The sequence below is a fragment of the Emydura macquarii genome, unplaced genomic scaffold (genome assembly GCF_026122565.2).
Source record: "Emydura macquarii macquarii isolate MOO-44397 ecotype Brisbane River unplaced genomic scaffold, CSIRO-AGI_Emac_v2 contig_1039, whole genome shotgun sequence".
Classification (NCBI taxonomy): Eukaryota; Metazoa; Chordata; order Testudines; family Chelidae; genus Emydura; species Emydura macquarii.
This window is the reverse complement of record NW_027131176.1, coordinates 286,678-306,876: the sequence shown is the minus strand read 5'-3', so window position 1 is coordinate 306,876 and position 20,199 is coordinate 286,678. Positions and strand designations below refer to the sequence as shown.

Below are 20,199 nucleotides of genomic sequence, written 5' to 3'. Positions count from 1 at the left end.
AGAGCTCTGTGAAGTGTGAAAGCTTGTCCCTTCCACCAACAGAAGTTAGTCCAATAAAAAATATTACCTCGCACACCTTCTCTCTCTTAGGAGAATCAGACACATTTATTTTCAATTCACCCTCACTCAAAGATAACACCTGGAAAATTTCAACTCAAAAGGTGAATGTTTCAGACAGCTATTGGAAACTGAAGACGTGTCTTAGGATGTAAGTATTTAGGGTCTCTTAACTGTAGTGATCATTGACTCTTTGGCTATAGCAGACACATTCATCAACAAGTACAGAGCAAAGGGTCTGCAAGAAGAAGAAAAAGAGAGAGCTTCTGGAGCCAGCCATCGTTGTATGACTTTGAACCAAGTGCTTATAATACATATATTTTGCAGTGTTTGTGTGCAGGCCATCTGAAAACAAGGCCGTTATGTTATAGACATGTTATATCGGCCTGTTGTAAAACCCGTAGCGGGAGACAGAAGGACCAGGAAATGCCACAAAATTCACCTTGTAGAGTTCATAATGCATGTTTCTACAGCACTAGAACAAATTCTGCCAGCACACTCACAGTGATGTAAATCTGGAGTAATTCCACTCAAGCAAATGGAGTTAATTTGGATTTTAACTGAGTTCAGAATCGGCCCATAATGTTGACAGAGTGAATGGCAGACAGCAATGGAAATAACTTCCTTAATCTATGGGCCAAGTTCGGACCAGGAAGCAGTACTTGTGTTCTGGGTCTGGCTCTTCAGCATCTGGAATGAAGACAGAAAGATATCAGGCTGCTCTGGTACATGTTCCTGCAGGTGGACTTCGGTAAACAATGATAATGATACGGTCACATGCAGTTAATAATGTTTGCTAGTTTAATAATGCTCAGGATAAAAATGAGAAGCTCAAAGTTTCTTTTCTGATGCTAAGCACAAAGTTCAAGGAACTGTTTTATAAGATATTAATTGTATATATATATATACATATTCCTTTGTAAGGTATCAGTTGGCCTGTTTTCTCTCTCTGCTGCAAGAATGGTTTCCACTTACTACTTCCCATGCTTGTGTCTCATATTATGTTTTGCCTATTGCACGACATTCTTGGTAAGTCTAACTCTTCTATTGCCAGACCCTCTCTTTCGGCACATGTTATACATCTTATTCAACATGTATTTTGCTCTTTTTCAGGTTAAATATCCTGCGAAGGCAGATGGTAAGACTCAATATACTATTTCCAGTGTTAACATATTTTATATTTTTATATTCTGTGGGTGGGGATGGGGGAAGGTCAAGACACCACATCTGCTCTATTGGCTGCATCATGGTTTCTTTTTAATTTGCTTTTCTTACAGAACACGATGTTGACGCTGGTGAGCTGACGAAGGACATTCCAGAAATAAATTTAGGTGGGTTGCATTTTTAATTCCCATGCAGGCCCTTTGAGACGGCTGTAAGCAAAACGTTGTCAAAATGGTTAGAAGCTTTTAATATTTGTAGTTATTTTTTGAAAAACTGGGGGACAGATGCTCAGGCAGGGCTGACAGTCATATCAATGGACATAAACAGACATAATGCAGGCAGGCTCTGAATGAACATCCTCAGGCAGCTCCACCAGTCTTGCTGAAGCTAGCCCCGTGACACTCCTGTTTTCCGAGCCTTGGGCTTTTCCTGGATGAAAATCACAGGTCATTCTGAACTGTGTGGTAATTCTGTGACGTTAAAGAACATTCGCTAGGGCTGAGGGCCTTTTGCTCCTCAAGACTCAGTGCTATTGGGCCATACACAGCTGAGGTGAATCCACAGTGAAGTTAATGGCACTATTCCAGTTGAGGGTAAGGCCTAGAGGCGAGTGACAACTGGAAAAGGCTTTAGAAGCCACTTACCACTTTTTTTCCCCCTGCCACAACAACTGGTTCTATAGAGTGGGTGGTAAATTCATGGCTTTGCTGTGTTTCTGTCTGAACTGTGTAGAAATTACAGGGAAAAACACACAACAAAATGAACCCACCTCATCTAATTTTCTATTTCTTGTAATATGATTTTGCACACACACATATATATATATATGTGTCTCTGTGCATATCATATTATATTACATTATATTATCATTGGAGCAACTTAACTAAGGACTTGATAGATTCTCCATCACTTAATGTCTTTATATCAAAACACGATCTCTTTCTAAAATAGATGCTCTAGCTCGAACAGAAGTTATGGGCTTGATACAGGAATCACGGGTGAAATCCCAGGGTCTGTGTTATGCCGGAGGTCAGACTAGATGATCGGAATAGATTCCTCGGGACTTAAAATCTATGAAGCTATCATCTATAATGAGGCAAAGACATTGGAGTATAGACGGCCATAAGGAAGAGTAAATCTTGCATAACATGCCTTTTAATAACATACTGAATCCGGCAGCAGCATCTGTTATTAATTATGGGCCAGATCCATTACTTCAGTGAGACTAGAAACTGGCCCTTAATAATTTATCCATAAATGTAGACTTGAAACTTCCATGGTTCTATAAACTCAGCATTTTTCAGGATGTAAGAGACGGTATTTGAAATTTTATTTAAATTACCTTTTCCTAAATTGTTTTTCAGCTGCTGGCCTGAACCTCTTTCAGGGGGATATCTTACTGCCAGTAAGTATTTTGTAAGCGCATGCACGTCATTCATACAATTCATATTTGCAGTGCTATTAGCCCTCTTCTCTATTCCAAAGCTGTTAACCTTTCCCTCTGTTTTCAATAGAAAGGGCGTAATGCACTGAGAAATGAGATCTACAGATGGAAGTTCCCCATTCCCTACATTCTGGGTGATGACCTAGGTAAAGCAGACTAGAATTTACTATTCAATTTTTAGGGCCAAATCCTGGTCTCATTGGAGTCAACATGAAACCAGAATTTGACCCTTAGAGAAATGACATTATGACATTCAAAGCTTTTAAAAATACACTAATAAGCAGGCCCACCAGTCATATCAAGGTCTAATTCCACAGCATTCAAAGATATAGCAAAAATGTAATTTAAAGTGTTTGTCTCTTACTGCTATATATCATAATGCATGTACACTACATAGCTTATCTCCACAGACAAGTGATTTACAATGTATTAAAGGTACTTTTTTTTGATAATGTATTTTCCAGGTCTGAATGCCAAGGGGGTTATCCTTGAAGTGTTTGAAATGTTCCGTCTTAAGTCTTGTGTTGATTTCAAGCCATACGAAGGAGAGAGCACCTATATATTATTTACAAAAGCTAATGGGCAAGTATTATGATGACATCCTAGATTCTTGTTTAATTTTTGTTGTGTAGATTTGCTGCGCACCCTTAAAAAGCTGCCACCTTCTTCCCCAGAGGTGGCTCCATTTCAGTGGTGGGTGATCCCTATGTACACCCCTCACCGACTTTGCAGGGTGTTGAGAGGAAGAATTTGGGCTTTGAAATCTTTGGAAGAAAAGATGCTATGGAAGCTCAAATTATTGAAGCACTGCTATTATTTCCTGTATATAAACTATCTCCAGATCACAGAATACTGAGGAGGCAGCTAGAAAGAGACAAGAATCTTATCCAGTATATCACTTATGCATGTTTCTTTTAGCTCAGGGCCTTGTAAAGGTTCTTTCAGAGTCATAATTCTTATATTTTTCCCTATCCTCAACTCTGCCTTGGCTCATTTATCCTCCAATCTGAAGAAGCTCTTTCTGAAGTCCATCAGGCTCATTCCTGAGTCATCCAGAGAAGTCACCAGTGAATGACATAAGGTGCTCTCTTCCCTTAGATGCTGAGCACACTGCCTCTGCAACACTCTTAGCAGGGACAAGGGACTAAGCTGGAGTCAATAGCTCAGATCACAGCACAATGTGCTGCTATAACATGAGAGGGGTGTCACACACTAGGCCAGTGTATTACGTACTTCCTCATAAGACTCCTAACAGCCTCTCATCCTAAATCCCTCTAGTGCTTGATGACAAATTCTTCTTTAGCATAAGGAGAGGGATCAGTCTGCCCTCTCTATGTGTATAGAACCCTGCCATGTGTTTTACTGTGAAATGGCACACAAGATGGGACTATAAGAGGAGATGTTAAAAAGACTGGGACTATTCAGCTTTGAAAAGAGATGACTAAGGGTTGGGGGGGGGGTGGGATATGGTAGAGGCCTATAAAATCATGAATGGTGTGGAGAAAATGAATAGGAGAGTGTCATTTACCCTTTCACATAACACAAGAACTAGGGGTTACCTGATGAAATTAGCAGGCAGTAGGATTAAAATAAACAAAAGGAAGTACAGTCAATCTGTGGAACTCATTGCCAGGTGATGTTGTGAAGGCCAAAAGTATAGCTGGGTTAAAAAAGAATTAGATAAATTCATGGAGGTTAGTTCCATCAATGGCTACTAGCCAAGGTGTTCAGGGATGCAACCCTATGGTCAGGGTGTCCCTAAACCTCCAACTGCTAGGAGCACCTGGCACCAGAAGACAGGACTCTGTGCTAGATGGACCATTGGTCTGACCCAGTATGTCCGTTCTAATGTTTTTAGCTCTTATAGACCTAAGACGTTGTGAATGAGCTTGTCTAACAGGGGGTATGTGATATACTGCTCTAATGCCTGTGATAATGTCTCTGTTTGTCTTCAGAGCAGGGACTGCCTTCATTCTGTGTCTTGTGCAACATCCAGCACATTGTCAATACTTAACAAATAATGAATAATAACATTAGTTATTTAAATATTTATGGCAACAACGTTTTTCTACATCATTTGGATAAAGTGAGCAGATTGAGTCCTTAAAGACCTGCAAACTATTCTCAAGAGACAGCCACAAAAATGATTAAAGATTTAGAAAACATGACCTGTTAGGAAAGATTGAGAAAATTGGGTTGGTTAATTTAGACAAGAGAAGACTGAGGGGGGACATGATGACAATTTTCATAAAAGGTCATGACAAGGAGGAGGGTGAAAAATAGTTCTCCTTAGCCTCTGAGGATAAGACAAGAAGCAATGGGTTTAAATTGCAGCAAGGGAGGTCTAGGTGAGAAATTAGGAAAAACTTCCTAGCTGTCAGGGTAGTTTGGGAGGCTGTGGAATTTCTGTCATGGGAGGTTGTTAAGAACAGATGAGACAAACACCTGCCAGGAATGCTCTAGTTATTATGTAGGCCTGCCTTGAGTAAAGAGGACTGGACCAGATGACCTATTGAGGACCCTTTCAGTCCTACACGTCTATGATTTTATGACAGTGAAGTCTCTTTCTTTCTCAGATGCTGGTCCATGGTCGGTGACCGGCAGACTGGGCAAAACCTTTCCATTGGAGAGCGGTGTGACCAGAAAGCTATTGTGGAGCATGAGCTCTTACATGCCTTGGGATTTTATCATGAGCAATCGAGGACAGACCGGGATGATTACGTGGACATCTGGTGGAATGAAATTCTTCCAGGTCAGTTTTAAATGTCAATATAGAGTTTGGAAAGTACGGAAGTTGAACAGCAAGAGTCCTGTGCAACTGATGCAGTAGCTTTCTGCCCCCGAAAGCGTATGCCCAAATACATTTATTAGTCTTTAAGGTGCCACAGGACTCTTGCTATTTTGCTAAAAACAGACTAACACGGCTACCCCTCTGGAACTACAGAAGTTGAGAGTATCTTATTTTCCTCACTAATACATTAGATTTTAAAGCCACCTGAGATAGAATTTTAGAGCCACATGAAAGTCAAGGATGCAGTATCAGGCCATTATTGGAGCATCTCTAAAAGCTGATACTCCTGCACTTTTAGGTGTAGGAGATAGTCCAACATCATTTTATCTCAGCTGGGTTTTTTTTTTAAGATGATACCCCAGATCTGAGAGGTAGCGTTGGATAGAGGATTGGCCTGGAAGTTAGGAGTCCTGGGTTCTGTTCCTGATTCTGCCACTGACCTTCTGTGTAACCTTGAGCAAGTCACTTCACTTCTCTGTTCCTTTGCTTCCCCTCTCCCTATTTCTCTGACTTCTCTATTTCAATTAAAAAGCTTTTCTGGGGCTGGGGCTGTGTTTTACTACAGGTTTATACAGTACCTAGCACAATGGGGTCCTAGTGCTAGATGTTAATGTAATATAAATAATAATAAAGAGAGGAGAACATAAACATAGAAGAGAGGAAGAAGTGAGGTCCAACAATAACCTGGTCCATGTGACCATGTAACAAATGTCACCTCTACTGGCCTCCTTATTGCTAGTCTCCACACAGACCCCCAAAATGGGCCACTCTTTCAGTCCTAGAGGTGGTTCTTTTTGTTCAGTGTTCAAGTGCATTGATGGGACCAAAAATGGAAGCTTGCACCACTGTTGTCCATAGCATATGTGATAAACAGATGACTTCAATCTCCAGGGTTATCCGCCCATCTCCTTTCACATGCACTAACTAAATGGTAAAAATACTCTTCTGTCCTTCAGACTAAATAGCTGATATTTTCTACCAGACAAGTAACTGTATTGTATGCATGCCCACTCAGCTTTGCCCCGAAATGTGTCTCACCTGTCTCTAGAACGGAGAGGGAGTTGTAGGTCCATATTCAGTCATTCCTTAGCATCTGTGTGGGGGCTGCCAACATGGCATGACTGGGGCTGCCAACTGTTCATTGAGATTTCCCCCACCATCACTAAATTGAACTAAAAACAACTCACCTCACTTAGCTCACCAAACAGCCATCAGCTGGCGAAACATGTCAGTTGCTCTTACCGTGGGTTGGATTTGAGCCAGCAGTATAAAATACAATAATAATACTAAATATAAGGCCTACATGCCTCAGCTGAGTTTGGGGTTCCACTGGGCGAGGTGCTGAACAAACACATAGTAAGACACAGTCTCCGATCCTTATTGTCCAGATGTGCTGAAAGGCTTCACAACCTGTAACCAATAGTAGAATCATAGACAAGCAGGGCTAGACGGGACCTCGAGAAGCCCTCTGGTGCAGCCTCCTGTGCTGAAGCACGACTAAGTATACCTAGACCATCCCTGGCAGGTGTTTGTTCAACCTTAAACACCACCAATGAATAACCTTTCTTGGAAGCCTATTCCAGAACTTAACTGCCCTTATAGTTAGAAAGTTTTCCCTAATATCTAACCTAATTCATGCAGACTAAGCCTGTTGCTTCTTGTCCCACCTTCAGTGAACATGGAGAACAATTGATCACCAGGCTTTTAATAACAACCCTTAACACATTTGAAGACTGTTATCAGGTTCTCTTTCTAGTCTTCTTTTCTCAAGAATAAATATGCCTAGTTCTTTTAACCTTTCCTCATGTATCAGGTTTCTAAACTTTCATCATTTTTGTTGCTCTTTTCTGGACTTCTGCAATTTATCCACATCTTTCCTAAAATGCAGCACTCCTTTATAATTGGACACTATTCCATCTGAGGCCTCACCCATGCTAAATAGAGTGGGACAATTACTGCCCTTATCTTACATATGACGCTCCTGTTAATACACCCCAGAACGATAGCCTATTTGGCAACTGCATTTTGGCAAATGCATTGACTCACATTCAATTTGTGATCCATTATAACCTCCAGATCCTTTTCAGCAGTACTACCATCTAGCCCCCATTTTGTGCATGTGCATAACAATAACCTAGTTATTTCTTATTTTGTAGTTTGCATTTGGTTTTTCCTTCCTAAGTGAAGTACTTTGCACTTGTCTTTATTGAATTTCATCTTGTTTTCAGACCAATTCTCCAATTTGTCAAGGTCATTTTGAATTCTAATCCTGTCCTCCAAAGTGCTTGCAACAAAAAGCTTAATGTTATCCAAAAATTTTATAAACATACTCTCCACTCTGTTATCCAAACATTAAAGAAAATATTGAATAGTACCAGACCTAGGCCTGAGTCCTGTGTGAACCCATAAGTTACGCCCTCTCTGTTTGACAGCAAACCAATGATAGCTCCTCTTTGAGTATGGTCTTCAACTGGTTGTGCACCCATTTTATGATAATTTAATCTAGTCCACATTTCCCCATCATTCCCCATATGAGAATGTCATGTGGGACTGTGTCAAAAGCCTTACTAAAATCAAGATATGTCACATCTACTGCTTCTTCCCTACCCACTAGGCCAGTAACCCTGTCAGAGAAGGAAATTAGGTTGACTTGGCATGATTTATTCTTGACAAATCCATGCTGGCTATTCCTTATAACCCTATTATCCTCTAGGTGCTTACATACTGATTGTTTAATAATTTGATCCAGTATCTTTCCAGGGATTGAAGTTAGGCTGACTTGATTATAATTTTCCGGGTTCTCTTTGTTCCTTTTTTTATAGACAAATGCTATGTTTGCCCTTCTCCAATGCTCTGGGACCTTACCCATCCTCCAAGAGTCTTCAAGAATAATTGCTAATGGTTCTGAGATTGCTTCAGCTAGTTCCTTAAGTACCTTAGGATGAATTTCATCAGGCCCTGCTGAATACATCTAACTTATTGAAATATTCTTTAACCTGTTCTTTCTAGGGTGACCAGCTATAAGTGTGAAAAATCGGGATGGGGTAATAGGGCGCCGATATAAGAAAAAGTCCCAAATATGGGACTGTCCCTATAAAATTGGGACATCTGGTCACCCCAGTTCTTTCCCTAATTTGGCTTCATTCCTTCCCTCTTGTTAATATTAATTGTGTTGAGTATCTGGTCACCATTAACCTTTTTAGTGAAGACTGAAGCAAAATAGACGTTAAACACCTCAGCCTTCTTGATCTCTCGAGCCACCCATTCATCACTTTTCTTTATTCTTTTCATATTATCAACAACACCCTGTCTGCCCAAATATGACACATGCAATAAAATGGTAAAAAGGAACAATTACAGCAAGTGAATGTTAGTGTAACATTACCCCAGCTACCAAGCTCTGTAGGTGTCATTATCAGCTATAGATCCCACTTTCCCCTGGGACAAATCCCGCCGGTCTTACCAAGGGAAAACACCTACTAAAGTTTCTTTGGGTAGTTCAGAGCCTGCAACTCTAGCTGGGCACTGCATGGGGGATACAGTAAAAGGTTTCATATGCCCTCCTAATATCTTGCATCGGCATAAAGGCTGGACAACCTCTGGCTCTGAATCACTGGCAACATGTATCAGCAAAGGATGGATTTGAGCAACCTGACACCTGCTTCTTTTATTGGCAGTGCGATGCTCTTTTTACAAAGGTTCTTCATCTAAAAGTTATTCATTTACTGATAAGCTGCTAAAAAGCAGAGGCTTGTTCTTCTATAACTGATCTTTTGCGTAGGCTACCTTCCTTCCTTCCTCTGAGCTGTAAAAAGCTATAGTGCTTCTCTGGCAGGAATTAATTCAATGTTTCAATTCAAACCTCTAAAAGGAAATAAACATAAACTTTCAGGCAATCCTCAGCTCTGACTCCCAGACAGTTGTGTTGAGCATGGAGGTGCTTATGCCAATAAGCTAGACTGGGAAATAGTACCTGTTAAGGATATTTAGTAATAATTGTTCACGCAGTGCAGCCATATGCTGTTTCTAATTGCAGATAATGAGAATTTTAATAGCAGCGCGAAGCAGCCAAAACAGTCACAGTATAATTTGAAATGTTAATTTTTTCCCTCCCTTTTCCTCAAACTCTGCAAGCTTGAAATTGATCCCTTTTTGTGAATTATTGGCACTAAATAGGGGCTATTTTAATTGAAAAAATAGGTTTTTCTCTTTTTTATAGTAACAGTGTTTTCAGGAAAACAATGGAAACGTTACCATTTCTTATGCTTCTGCAGCCAAATTACCATTTTAGTGACACAGGGATGTGAAAATGGGTGAAATTGCAGCAAATGTCATAACATTCAGTGTGGCAAAACTCTGCATTTTCACTCAGTTCTTTGTCCCATGGGACAGCCAGGGCTGGGATCACTCTACAGGTGTCACATACATCCCCTGCTGAGCAGAAGTACCCCTTGTTGCTCTAAAGACCCAATGCTCTGGCAAACATTTGCATTGGCAATAAAGGCTCCAGAATGAGATGCAGTCATCATTCATTAGAGCTTAACTCTGCAAGGTGTTGAGTACTCTGGACCCAATACTTGCAAAACACTTAAACTTGGGCTTAACTTTTAAGTGTGTGAGTAGTCCCATTGAGGTCAATAGATTTACTCACATGAATAAAATTGAGCAGTTACGTACATGCCTTGCTGGATTGGAGCTCAAGAGATTCACACTTTGCAGGATCGAGGCCTTAGTTGGAAGAGTGACTGTAATGTAAGGTGTAAAGGAGGCAGAGAAGAGAAGCAACTGAGAGAAACAAGGAGATGTGTGAGCACCTTCTGAAAACGAAAAATATTAAGAACCACTTTTTCAAAACATGGCCTTTATGTATACGTGCACCGTTTGTGAGCACTATTATTAGTGCAAGCAGACTCACATGCACAAGTCCAGACTCTGCTCTCATTAAACCAGTTTACATCAGTGTGAGTCAGGGCAGATCTACGATCTATTTATAGGTGCAAGCTGAGTGACAGGCAAGCACAAATATATTTAATGCCTGGAAATTCCATCATGTGCCTTCACAAGGGATAGCGCTCAAAAGCTGCATGTGGAAGCTATTTAAATGTGCACAAGCAGAAGACACATGAAACGAAAATTGGGATCTAAAACGAGAGCATTCTGTTGCCAAAACTGCTTCATAAAACCAATCATGTAAAATTCTGATTCCAACCACATTGTACTTGGTTTTGAATCCACCAGGTTGATTCCATTCTGCATGAACATATTATAACTTTTGAGCCTTAGTATGTTCATCACAGGGGCATTTTTGCCTTGGGAAAGATTCTGACTATTTTAACAATGACTCACTCATTTGTTCTTTCACCAGGCCAGGCTCACAACTTTGCGAAGTACGACGACACGTTCATCTCCGACCTGAACACCCCCTACGATTACGAATCAGTGATGCATTACGAGCCGTTCTCATTCAACAAAAACAAGAGTGCCCCAACGATCACTGCAAAGATACCAGCATTTAATGATATTATTGGACAGCGCTTGGATTTCAGTGCCGTTGATTTAGAAAGGCTCAATCGCATGTACAACTGCAGTAAGTCCCCACTGAGCCATTGTCAAGTGCTCCACATGTTTGGGCTTTAACATCATTTCTTTGCTCCCCTTCATATTTATGTTTAAATAAATAAATAAAAAAAGAAGAGAGAGCCAAAGAGGGAGGAACTATAGAAAACTTGTCATCAGCTGACCTTACTGCAATACTAATTGGGCTGAGTGATGCAAGGAGTAGGTTATTTTTTAGTTCTCTGCTATTATTGCTTTTGAAGCGGTCCAGTTCCTGAATGAAAGAATTACACTCATCCATTTCTATGCTTCCTTCCATGCTGTGCCTTATTCAGGGATCCCCCTCCATGAATTAACCTTCTCCTCCTTCAGATCCTTGCTTGAGGATCACCTGGGTTGTGACAACTGCAAGAAGCCAGCCAAGTGGTCAGGTCGTGCATCAGTCAGGGATAGCTGATTTTATTTGCTATCTTCAGGAACCAACGAGTTGTGTAATAGCTATGTAAGGAATCATTTTGACCACTCAGGGAGGGCAAGGGCTGCGGGACTAAGCCCTTTGTATAAGTGCTGTGTGATGTGTTGCATAAAAACTTATTCATCAGGAAAAGCATACAGAAGGGAGAAACAATTTGAGCAGCAATATCCCACTCTTCCTTAAAACATATTTTATTTCCTAGAGGCTTCTTTGAATGTTAACCACAGACATGTTCTTTCAGCTTCAACTCACACCATTTTGGACCAGTGTGCTTTTGAATTTGCCAATATCTGTGGCATGGTTCAGGGCACTGAAGATGACGCAGACTGGGTCCATAAGAAAAGCAGCCTTGTGGGGCAAGAAGACCATACACTCCTTTTGCGCTGCAAAGGTAAAATAAAAAATAAATATGTACCTGAGTAAAAGTTAGGGTCCCCAAAGGTCTCTTGTTCGTGTCTGAGTGAGGGTGACATCTGTGTTTTAAAGACAGCTTCGGACAGATGCTAACATTGCAGCCAATACTTGGAAAATCCTGGGAGCTGATCAAACTGAAAGGAGAGACCATGTCAGGAAAAGAAGTTTTGAGGAGACCGTTCTAACTCTGTCCTAGCTAACACCCTTTTCCCATCACCTTGGCACTTTGCTTTCTCTTGATAAAGAAGTACAAAGGTAGTGATATCTCCAGTGCCAAATCTGCAGTCTTTTTGCAATGTACAGTATATTATCCAGACCAAATCAGCAATATAAAAGGGGACAAAGAACACGTGTTGTGGCTTAACTAGAGGCATAATAAACATATGCTGGAAAGTGACCTACTGTACCTGTTGAGGGGTGATTAACAATGATTTTAGCACAAGATAAGAGTGAAGAATTGCACATTAATCTCTGATAACTGTTACACTCAATAAATAAATGAAATGTGAGGCATGTTGAGGCTGGAACAGTTTTGGGTCAATAATTGATATCCTGAAGAATCAAACAATGATTTTTAAGGTCCTTCCATTCAAGTATTTAATGACAATTTTACACAAAATCCCCAATTTTCTGTTTTTCAAAATAGGGGAAATCACAAAAAATTGCAAAGGTCAGCCCCCAGCATAAGCCATTCACAGAGCCCAGCAGTGTCAAGTTCAGGAAGCATTTGCTCACAAATTAAAATAAAAAAATTCCCAAGGCTTGTTTGAAAACTAAGGGCCTGATCTTCCACTATTTAGTCAGGCAAAACTCCCACAGACTTCAGAAAAATATGACCAGTCTACTTCAGGACAGGTGGTCATGCTACTTTGGCTGATTGACAGTATAGTTTAATGGTTAGAGAAAGACTGGCATCAACCCCCTGGATTTTATTCCAGGGTCTTCTGCATAGCCTCTCTGTGCCTCAGCTTCTCCATTGGAGACATGGGGATAAGAGATAATACCTAAAAAAAATAGTAGTGTTGTGAGGCTCTATACATGCAGCTGCTTCATCTTCATCATATACACTGCACATACATTTATGCAGCCACAAGTCATGCAGCAGGCAGAAAAATTAAGAAGAAGCAATAACTGATGCACAGTTTCTCTATAGATGCTGGGTCTTTCATGTACTTTGACACTAGCTCTGGCAAGGCAGAAGATATGGCTCTCCTAGAATCCAGGATCCTTTACCCAAAGAGAACTCAGCAGTGTCTCCAGTTCTTCTATAAGATCACCGGAAGCCCCTCTGATAAGCTTGTCATCTGGGTTAGAAAGGATGATGGCACCGGGAATGTTCGCACACTGGTTAAAGTCGAAACGTTTCAAGGTAATTTTGAAAATATTAGGTGACAACAAAAAAATGGGGTGCGGGGGCAGGGATACCATATTGTATTCAGAAATGAGACAAACTTGTTCAGAAACATAAGCATTTTCTCAAGCCTGTCAGGTCAGCATTTTGCTAGCCAGGTAGGCATTCTGGTGTGTGAGTGCAACATACATACTGTGTGCATGGCTGTATGTGATCGCTGGATGGGGAAATTTGGATGGTCCCAAACAATATAGGTCACAATTTTCCTGTTAGTATTAATGCTTTAGGTAAGAGCAAAGCAGGGCTTTCAAAGGGTTACATTTGCACTGTGAGAGGTAATTAATCACTATGCGTATGCAAATAGGAGCAATGATCCTCGGCATTGTTAATGCAAATGAGAGCTTTGATCCTGACAGCTTGCACATGTATTCGCTTCTAGAGCATTTTCCATGCAGAAAATTCATCAACTCCTACTTCCTTCCCAGTGAAATGTGGTTCCAGTGATTCACTGAATTTAAGTGGCACCATCTAATACCAGTGCTTTGATACCAAACTTTAAACTTGTGTCTGAACAGAGAACACTTTGAGTCCTGGGGTCACCCTGGAATAATAGGAAAGGGCAAGGAGGTAGCCAACAAATGGTCTAAATGTGTACCACAAAAAGTCAGTCATAGTAGGCCAGATTGTAATACTGTCAGTCATATTAAATAACACCTTACTTCATGAGCAATCCCATTGATTTTGATGCACCTGAACCTAGAAATCAATTGGATTTCTCAAGGAGTCAGATGCTATTCAGTGTGAGTAAGGGGATTAGAATCTGGCTCTCCTACAACATGAAGGGCAACATTCAGCCCTTGTGTCCCTCTAATGACTGCCATAGGGTCACTTCGAGGAAGAATCTGACCCTGGTTGTTTATTTTGAGATTACATTAGACCAAGTTAAAGAAAATGCAAAATAAAACATTAATGAGAGTTGCCACTTTTGTGGGTTTGCTCAGCATGCCTCAGTTACCATGAAATTGTGCTGTAAAAACCCAGGGAGTTTTGAGGACCTATGAATATCCTGCAGGTGGGATTTGCAGGATGAAGGATTGTACCTTGGCAAAATCGTGGTCATATGGGGACAGCTTGTGCCACCTGCCCTCAGCATCTTGTTTGTCTCATCGACCTCTTATATCTTGTCTTTTAAACTGTAAGCTCTCTGGATTGTACAGCATCTAGCACAATGGGCCCGTGCCCTAGTTGGCCTCTAGGTGATACTGAAATATAAATGTATAATAGTATATTATCAATACCCTTCATGGTTATGGGGAAATCCATTTGTCTTAGTATGTGGCTTAAATAGGTGGTTGGATAACAATAAATGTGCTACGAAGGCATATTGTTACTAATCATGTCCCTGGTTCTCGTTTCTTCTGTAGGAGATAGTGACCACAATTGGAAAATTGCCCATGTGACCCTCAAGGCTCAAGAGAAGTTCAGATACGTCTTCCAAGGACTAAGGGGCAGTCACAGCAGCTCATCTGCTGGAATTTTTATTGATGATGTCACCCTAACTGAGACACCATGCCCCAGTGCCGTATGGCTCATTCGGAACTTCACCCATGTTCTCCAGACCTCAGTTTCAGGCTCTGTGATGCATAGTCCCCGGTTTTATAGCCCTGAGGGTTATGGTTATGGCATAACTTTGTATCCTCGTGGCATAGTTGATTCCAACTTTGCAGACTACACCCGTATTTATTTTCACTTGTGCAGTGGAGAGAATGACAATGTTCTGAATTGGCCTGCTGAGAACAGACAAGCTATTCTAACGGTGCTAGACCAGCACCCTGATGTCCGGAACAGGATGTCCTCCAGCAGGAGTTTCACAACAGACAAGAGTCAGGTTTTGTCAGGTAAGCGGCTTCTGCATGAAAATGACTGAAGCAGCAAGCACAAGAGAAAGGGAGTGTGATTCAGTGGAGAGGGCATGGGACTTGGAGTTGGGAGATATAGTTTCTATTCCCAGCTCTTCTATTGCTTTGTTGGGTGACTTTGGGCACGTCCCTTTCCTTCTCTATGCCTCAGGCTTCCTATTTGTAAAATGGGAATAACACAAGCTCACCTCAGATAAAAAAGTGCTCTACGAGTGTTAGGTGTTTATTAATAAATGTTATTATTAGAGTGGCGAATGAGCCCAGAGATATTTGAGTTTGACTCTAAATATAGAGTTCTTCAAAGCCAAGTTGAGACCCAGAATTCTGCCTGTGTTCTGAGAATGGGTTCCTGGAGCTCTTCCAGGCCATTGACATGATCTGATGAGCGGTGTTTCACAATGTGACACACTGCAACACCGCAAGAACATCGCAACCCCATGATAGGTCTGACTAGCTGAACTCGCAAAATGTCTGGGTTTGGTGCACTTGAATACAGATAGCTTGCTCGTATTTAGATTGTCATCCCAAGCACTGACTTGGCTGTATTTAACTAATAAAGTAACTGGAAACCTGTGAGAGTTCTAAATTATTCTCACCCACAGCATATGCAGCGATCCCTCCATCTGCCTCTCTGTCTGTCTCCCTCTGTTGTTTCTTGCCTTACCCTTAGATTCTAAACTCTTTGGGGGTAGGGGGCAACCTTTCTGTTCTGTGTTTGTACAGCACCCAGCACTGTGGGGTCCTGGTCCATGACTAGAACTCCTAGGTCCTATTGTAATACAAATTAATAATAATAATTGTAAGACGAAAGAGTTTGATGGCAAAGTAAAACCCAACAGCTGAGTCCACATCTTACCAGACCTGTTTTAGTAGAACTGACTCCATCCTTTCTAAATATGATCTTTTCTATATGAATGTATTTTATAACAAAGATTTTTAACAGAACAATAATGATAGCTAAAATCCAGAACACCTAAACTCTCACATAGATGTTCAAAATCTGAATCTGATTTTGTGGCATGACTCCACCACTAGGTTTTTAATGCAGAAAAAGTCCTTGCAATGCTTTAACATGTATTGCTGAATAACATTTGGTTCTAGGCTTTTTGCTGATTCAAGACAAGTCATGTGTAATCCATATTATTTTGCAGACAAAAATGGTACCTCAATATGGGATAAACCATCCATTGTTGGAACATTTGACCCTTCATGCAACTGTTACAGAAGCAATTCCTGGGGGTGGAGTGGTTTCATCTCTCACAAACAGCTGAGACAGAGGAATTTCCTGAAAAATGATGACCTCATTATTTTTGCCGAATTTCAAGGTACTGAATCTTTTCTTTCTCCTCATGGAACTGAACAGGTTCTCCTTTCAAAGTCTGTTCAGATAGGTACTCCAGTAATGATTGTCATAAATCTCTGAGCCCCTTCTATTTTTCTGGGCCAGACTTTTAAAGATATTTAGGCACCTTAAGATGCAGATAGACACCTTCTGTGATTTTTCAAGAGGACCTCGCTTAATTTCAATAAGAGTTAGGCACATAGGCATTTTTTGAAATCCCAGTGGGTGCTTATTTGCATCTTTAGACACCTACATACTTTTAAAAATTTGGCTTGCTGTGTCTATTTGGAAAAGAATGTCCAGAAATGAACACAGTATTCCAAGTAAGGATGTACATTGATTTATATAATGAGCTATTGTATTTTCAATAATCATCCCTGCTCCTAATTTCCATCTTATGTCTTGATTGCTTATTGTTGGGTTGGTGTCCATTTTTGGAAGGATATCTCTTTGGTTGAATAAGCTCTTGAACCTTGTCATTTAATCTTCTGGGGTAAGATTTTCAGAATTTAAGTGACTTAGGTGTCTAAATTCCATTTTTAAAAGCAACTTAGGCATTTTAGATCCTAAGTCCCATTGACTTTCAATGGAAAGGAAATCAAAATCCTTAGAAGACTAAATCATTGACTTTCAGTGGGACTTAGGTTCCTAGGCCTCAGAGCCTCAAAGATACGTAGGCACCTAACTCAGTGGGATTTCAGTGGGAGCTAGGTGCCCTAAATTCTTTTGAGGATCTGGGCCGAAGCGTTCTAATTCTCTTGAAAATGGGACATGGGTTCCTTGGGCACTTTTGAAAATTTCACCCAGAATCTGCTTTTTCTTGCCTGCATGTTTCCTTTCCTGCATTCCTTCTGGGACACTTTGTGAAGGTTGCTTGAATAGCCTCCATCCTGAGTCTAAGGATTTTAATTTCTTTTGTCTTGGGGGTCAGATAACTTCTTGACCCAGCTCCAGGGTGTTACTAAGGGCTTGTCAACACTTGAAAGCTACAGCAGCGCAACTCCAGTGTTTTAAATATAGACAGACCCTAAGATGAGAATAGCTGATCCTCCTCTGTTCTCTCCTATGCTCTTTCCAAGAAGCAATCATTTAAGTTGCTGAGAAATTGCCATTCTAAACCTTGTTCCATTGTAACATTTGACTGGTTTATACCCTGCTAACTGAAATCACCATTTATTACTGTTTTATTAGAATTAGTTACCTCTGTGACCTCCTGCTTCATTGTGCACTCTGTAATAACCTTCCCCTGATCTGGAAGCTGGTAGAACAATCCTGTTAATATCTGAGTTCCAGAGGGGTAGCCGTGTTAGTCTGTTTTTAGCAGATCAGCGAGAGTCCTGTGGCACCTGAAAAACTAACACATTTATTTGGGCATAAGCTTTCGTGGACAGAAACCCACTTCGTCGGATGCATGATATATTATAATATTAATATTATAATGTTAATATATTTGCATTCTTATTACTGGGGCTTGTATCCATACAGATTTGATGTTTGTTATTCCATCATGTTTCAGCAAAGCCCTTTATATCAAGGTCCTCTTTCAGTCTAATTCAGATATTCTAATTCACCCTGTTTCTGCTTTTTAAGATCTTCCTTTAAATAATCCCTCCAAACTTTGTTAACTTTCTATGAGGACATTTCAGAGAAAGCTACCATAGAAGCCTTGGATTTAAGTCATTTGCCAAGTAATCTCAATAATTGATTCAGTGATTCCTATATGTGTTAGTGGTGGGCTCAGGCTGCAAAATTTGGGTCCGGATTTCAAACATCCCAGCGTCTAAGGTTTTAGTTTGGTTCAATCCATTTATCTATCGATCTATCTATCGATCGATTGAGCAGGGGCATGTTCTTCTCTTGTTACACATGCAGAGCTTCCTCCGATACCAGTGAGAGCTCCATATATGGAGCAAGGAACAAGGAAAGATAATATGCAATTGTTTGTTAAGCACCATGGGATCCTTTGGGATGAAAAGCACAATGTATAATAATGTCAGTTGCTAATATCCATTCTCTCTCTCTCTTTTTCCTTTTTAAAAGATCTAACCTATCTCAAAAAGACAGAAGTGCCTATTAAACCTGCCCAGCCCGTTCTTGAAAGGCAGAAGAGGTCAGCCCAGAACACCGGCCCCCTTGAAGACTGGCCGTCCTACGTGAGAGACCCGTGTGACCCAAATCCTTGCCAAAATGATGGCGTCTGTGTGAATGTGAAAGGAAAAGCAAGCTGTAGGTACCACCGGCCACTTTCATGCCAGCCTTAGATTTCTCATGCACTGGCTGATGCATCTAATCAGCATTCAGCTCATGAGAAGATAAGACTCTCGCGGAATGTCTACACTGCCGGGGCTGCACCGATCAATGCGGTGGGATCGACGGAGCGGGCTGTGGAGACCTGCTCAGTCGATCCCAGAAGTGCTCGCTGGTCGACGCAATAAATCCATCCCCCTAAAAAGAGTAAGCCTGCGTCGACATGAGGGTGTCTCCCGCTGACGGAGCACAGTGGAGACGCCGCAGTATGGCAACATAAATAAGTCGAAGGGAGATGCGCAAACTACATTATGTAGCTTGTGCATCCCCTGTCGACGGCCGGCAGCAGTATAGACCAGGCCTCAGTTGATTACTACAGACATTAATGTCAGGTCCTCCACATTATCAGGCATTGTGACAGGAACACACAGCTCCTTTGCTCAAACTTTCTCTCACTCGGAGTCCTCAGGCGAGTGCAGGGACCCCTCCCTTTGTGGGTACTCCCAGGAGACATAAATTACACTAAAGGAAGAGGGGAAGCTTGGCCTGAACCACTCTACTGGGAGCTGCCCAGTGTATCCCAGTCATCTTGGGGGAAAAAGCCTCTTTGAGCTTGCTGTCCTTCTCAGCTCTGGGATGAGATAGCTCCACACTGGATCCTGCTCAGGGCTGTGTCTAGATGGAACATCCTCTCTGAAACCAAACAGTCCTCAGTACACAGCAGACAGGCCTCTTAGTTCTTTCAGGTGTTCTGATGGTAGATGGAAGATCTTGCAATGGTCCTGCAGGGCAGGAAAATAACCACCATGCCTTTACATTTGTTGTCTTTTATTCCCAGGTGTCCCTCAGGCCACACCTTCTTTTATACCGGCGAGAGATGCCAGGCGGCACAGGTCCATGGAAATAGACTTGGAATGATGGTTGGTGGAGCTGCCGGAATAATAGTATTAATTATCGCAGTTGTTTCCATGCTAGCTAGAACACAAATGTTTCAGTGGGATAAAAGTAAGCATGATATTGTTCCTGAAGCTTAAGAGAGTTTGGTCTTTAATGAAAATGGACACAGGAATAAAATATGTCAAAACTCTCAAGATATGAATGTAGAAATGTTCTATCAACATTTCACTGATGATGCAGGGCATGGCATTTAAAGAGCCCTCACACAGAATTGCTGTTTAATAAAAGTTTATAACATGGGAACAACCTGGAGAATTTTTAATTCATATTCTTTCATCAGATTGTTGTTTATTCAAAGACAGGCAAGAATGAGGCGATCCCATGCATTTGCTCTGACCAATGAAAAATAGCCAATGTTCAAACTCAGATAAAGTAACTGGAAGGACTTTTTTAATGATTGAGAGAAATTCCCTTATGGAAAAATCCTACAGAATTTAACAGGGACAGACTCGATAGGGCTCTTTAGGCCTCTATAGAAATTA

The 20,199-nt window shown here is 41.1% G+C and overlaps 1 protein-coding gene across 1 annotated transcript; it reads left to right on the top strand.

The window, feature by feature from the left end:
* The first annotated feature begins 1,017 nt into the window (after window positions 1-1,017).
* Window positions 1,018-19,923, top strand: MEP1A (meprin A subunit alpha). The gene is made up of 14 exons (XM_067544956.1): window positions 1,018-1,086; window positions 1,171-1,195; window positions 1,335-1,388; window positions 2,586-2,626; window positions 2,736-2,811; window positions 3,130-3,247; window positions 5,242-5,417; window positions 10,822-11,043; window positions 11,729-11,878; window positions 13,055-13,270; window positions 14,677-15,150; window positions 16,323-16,496; window positions 18,554-18,743; window positions 19,599-19,923. Exons 1-14 carry the CDS (start codon window positions 1,018-1,020, stop codon window positions 19,792-19,794), a joined length of 2,181 nt encoding a protein of 726 aa, XP_067401057.1. The 3' UTR covers window positions 19,795-19,923.
* The last annotated feature ends 276 nt before the right edge of the window (window positions 19,924-20,199 follow it).

Excerpts from the sequence above, each read along its gene's own strand:
- MEP1A (XM_067544956.1), top strand. The coding sequence starts at position 1,018 with ATGGTTTCCACTTACTACTTCCCATGCTTGTGTCTCATATTATGTTTT. Across the intron at positions 5,418-10,821 it reads GTGGAATGAAATTCTTCCAG|GCCAGGCTCACAACTTTGCG; the intron begins GTCAGTTTTAAA and ends TTCTTTCACCAG. Across the intron at positions 16,497-18,553 it reads TATTTTTGCCGAATTTCAAG|ATCTAACCTATCTCAAAAAG; the intron begins GTACTGAATCTT and ends CCTTTTTAAAAG.